The sequence below is a fragment of the Puntigrus tetrazona genome, chromosome 11, assembly GCF_018831695.1.
Source record: "Puntigrus tetrazona isolate hp1 chromosome 11, ASM1883169v1, whole genome shotgun sequence".
Lineage (NCBI taxonomy): Eukaryota > Metazoa > Chordata > Actinopteri > Cypriniformes > Cyprinidae > Puntigrus > Puntigrus tetrazona.
In genome coordinates, this window is record NC_056709.1 from 2,812,377 (window position 1) to 2,814,895 (window position 2,519).

Here is a 2,519-nt window from a genome sequence, read left to right on the forward strand (position 1 = left end):
TAATAATAATAAAACTATATTTACTATTGATTAATTTCTGAAGAGCTTTATTTTTAATGTTTCATAATAATAATTACCCAGAAGTAATATCTGTAGCCTAACTGTAATGACAAGTGTTTAAATAATAGATCAGAATGAAGTTGTCGTTAGCAGCGCATCAGGCCGAAGTCGTGCATGAATAAGCACAACAAACAGCAGGGTCCTTTCGCCTATGTGGGCCTGTCCCGCCGGGGTTTTGTTAGTACTGGGGTCGTGGGAGGGCGGAGGGGGAGTATGTCGTGATTTGTTCAGCTGAAGGTATACAGGATATGACTGGAGCCAGAGCGTCGTGACTCCTAAACGTTTTAGGCGCAATAAGGGCTAAATTTAAAGGAAAACGCAGCGTGAGGCAACACGCGGCCGCCTAAATAAAATCATTCAACTTCAGACCTCACGAGTGAAAGAAAAGAAAAAAAGGCCTTTGTTGATGTGGAGATGACTTTTTTCATTTTAATGAATTAATTGATTATTCGTTGACTCGATCCCTTGCGATATACGTATATAATGTTAAACTCATTTGTGTTAACTTAATCATTTACATCATTTAAACGGAATTGTCTTCGCCAGCAATTACATTCAACATATTGCAAAATGGAGGCTAGCTTTTTAAAAAAAAATCGATTTTATACGTTTTTATAAAAATATCGAAAATACAGGTTAAATATAGGCTGTGTGTGGGGGGGGACTGAACGCTTACGCAGTTGTCTGTAGTTATTAGTTCATGCGCGATAACCGCTTTTTATATTTTGGGAATGACACCTTGATGTGTTTTGGCGCGGCATTTTTTTAAAAGCTGGAAACTTGTCGATTGTCATAATTCAAAAATTGCGGTGTAGTGTTGCCTCAAGGGAGATTTCTAAAATGGCAGTCGAATTCGTGTTTAAAAAAAAAAACCTCTGCAGTAAAAAAAGGGGGGGGGGGGAGTAGGCCAGTACATTTTTCAGGACGCCTTGTATTTGACCACGTTTAACTGTCTTTTATAAGTATAACTTCCTTGGCATTCTCTAAAACGTGCTTTTCTTGCTACACTTCGTGGTCGGGTCAGAGCTAATGAAACTCACCTGAGCACGACCGCGTCTTGCTTTTGCATTTAGGTGTGAAGCTTGAAGCGGATCCGCTGAGGAGGGTACCAGGATGAAACAGACCGCCGCCGTACTCGTGTGGCGCGGGGAGGGAGTACGTCGGGTAGGTTGGGATGGGATGGTGCGTGGACGGTGTTTGGGCGCTCATAGCCAGGCTTCCCCGAAGAGGGCTACATCCCTCCATTTTCATCCCGTCAGCGATGGACACTTGGTACTTGATGGACTCCTTTTCGTCCATTCTTGCAGTGGTGGAGGTCGGAGAAGAAGGGCCGGGGTCCGGCGAGACGTCTTTCGGTGGGGTCGGGGGGAAATTGTAGAGGGGATGTGGACTGGAGTGGGTCGCGGACGTGAGGGAGGAGACGGGAGCGGTGCTGGAGCTGCTGCTGCAAGGGTAACCGGCGCTGGCGGGGTGCAGGCCAGGCTTGCTGAAGTGACTGACCGCCCAGGCGTTGTGGTGGGCGGCGGAGAGCGCTGCCTTGCCGCTGTCTAGCCAAGGAATACCGGGACTGTGTATGAGGTGTGGTCGGCAGACCTGACTTCCCGTGAGACGAGCTGAGGAACACAAGAAAGAAACGAGCATAAAACTCGACCCGAAATGAAAACCGCCAGCAACGTTTCTGTTTACTCCGCTGTTTCAGCGACCAAAATATCCAACGTTCACTTCTCACCTGTTAACTCCGTACTCGAACAGTACAAACTTGACATTGAGATCAAATAAAAGTTAAATATCAGTTACGCAACGCACAAAACCGCCGAAGATGGTTCACTCTTTCAGTTCGAACCGCAAGCGAACGCTTAAAATGTATTTTCTTTCGCCTCTGCGTGATTTTCCCAACAACAACAACAAAAAAAAAACAGATTTAAAATCTCCTCAGAAAACCGACAATGCCGCAACTTTTTTAACGAAGCCTTCTCGCAGCTTGCTGTTCGCACAAATTACACACTTGAACTAAGAAGTTCATCAGGAATTTTTCGTTTTGATTTGGCATCCGGGAAGTGCCTTGATCCCCCTCTCTCTCTCCCTGACACGAACTTCCCTTTCCTCATCAAGTCATTCGCTGGACATTTTCTTTTTCTTCTTATCTTTACGTTCACCTCGTGGAGATGACAGTTCGCGCCGCAGAGAGGAAGAAATCCGACATCTATCGTTGCTGACACGTTTTTGTCATCCTTTCTCTCGGATAATTTGTCTCTTTCAGACGCACGGTGCGCGTAGGTATTATGGTTTTGTGCAAAACAACAGCAACGTTTACATCGGCCTGTGTTTAGTTGAGTATCTACACCTCTCAGCCGTAAAAAGTCCGCTTTTTAGGCCGCACTGCGTTACGCTTCAAAGCCCGCGAGAGTAAAAGTCATCGAAACCTTTCGCGCACAACACGGTCGTGCTAAATATTTACT

At 45.6% G+C, this 2,519-nt stretch overlaps 1 protein-coding gene across 2 annotated transcripts in view; it reads right to left on the reverse strand.

Annotated features, from left to right (window-relative positions):
* Positions 1 to 975: 975 nt before the first annotated feature.
* Positions 976 to 2,519, reverse strand: part of LOC122354491 (GATA-binding factor 2-like) — a 2,777-nt gene continuing 1,233 nt past the window's right edge. For both annotated transcript variants that reach the window (XM_043252686.1, XM_043252687.1), the window contains exon 3: positions 976 to 1,673. In XM_043252686.1, the coding sequence (XP_043108621.1) occupies positions 1,087 to 1,673 (587 nt within the window). In that variant the 3' untranslated portion in view covers positions 976 to 1,086. The remainder of the gene's footprint in view (positions 1,674 to 2,519) is intronic.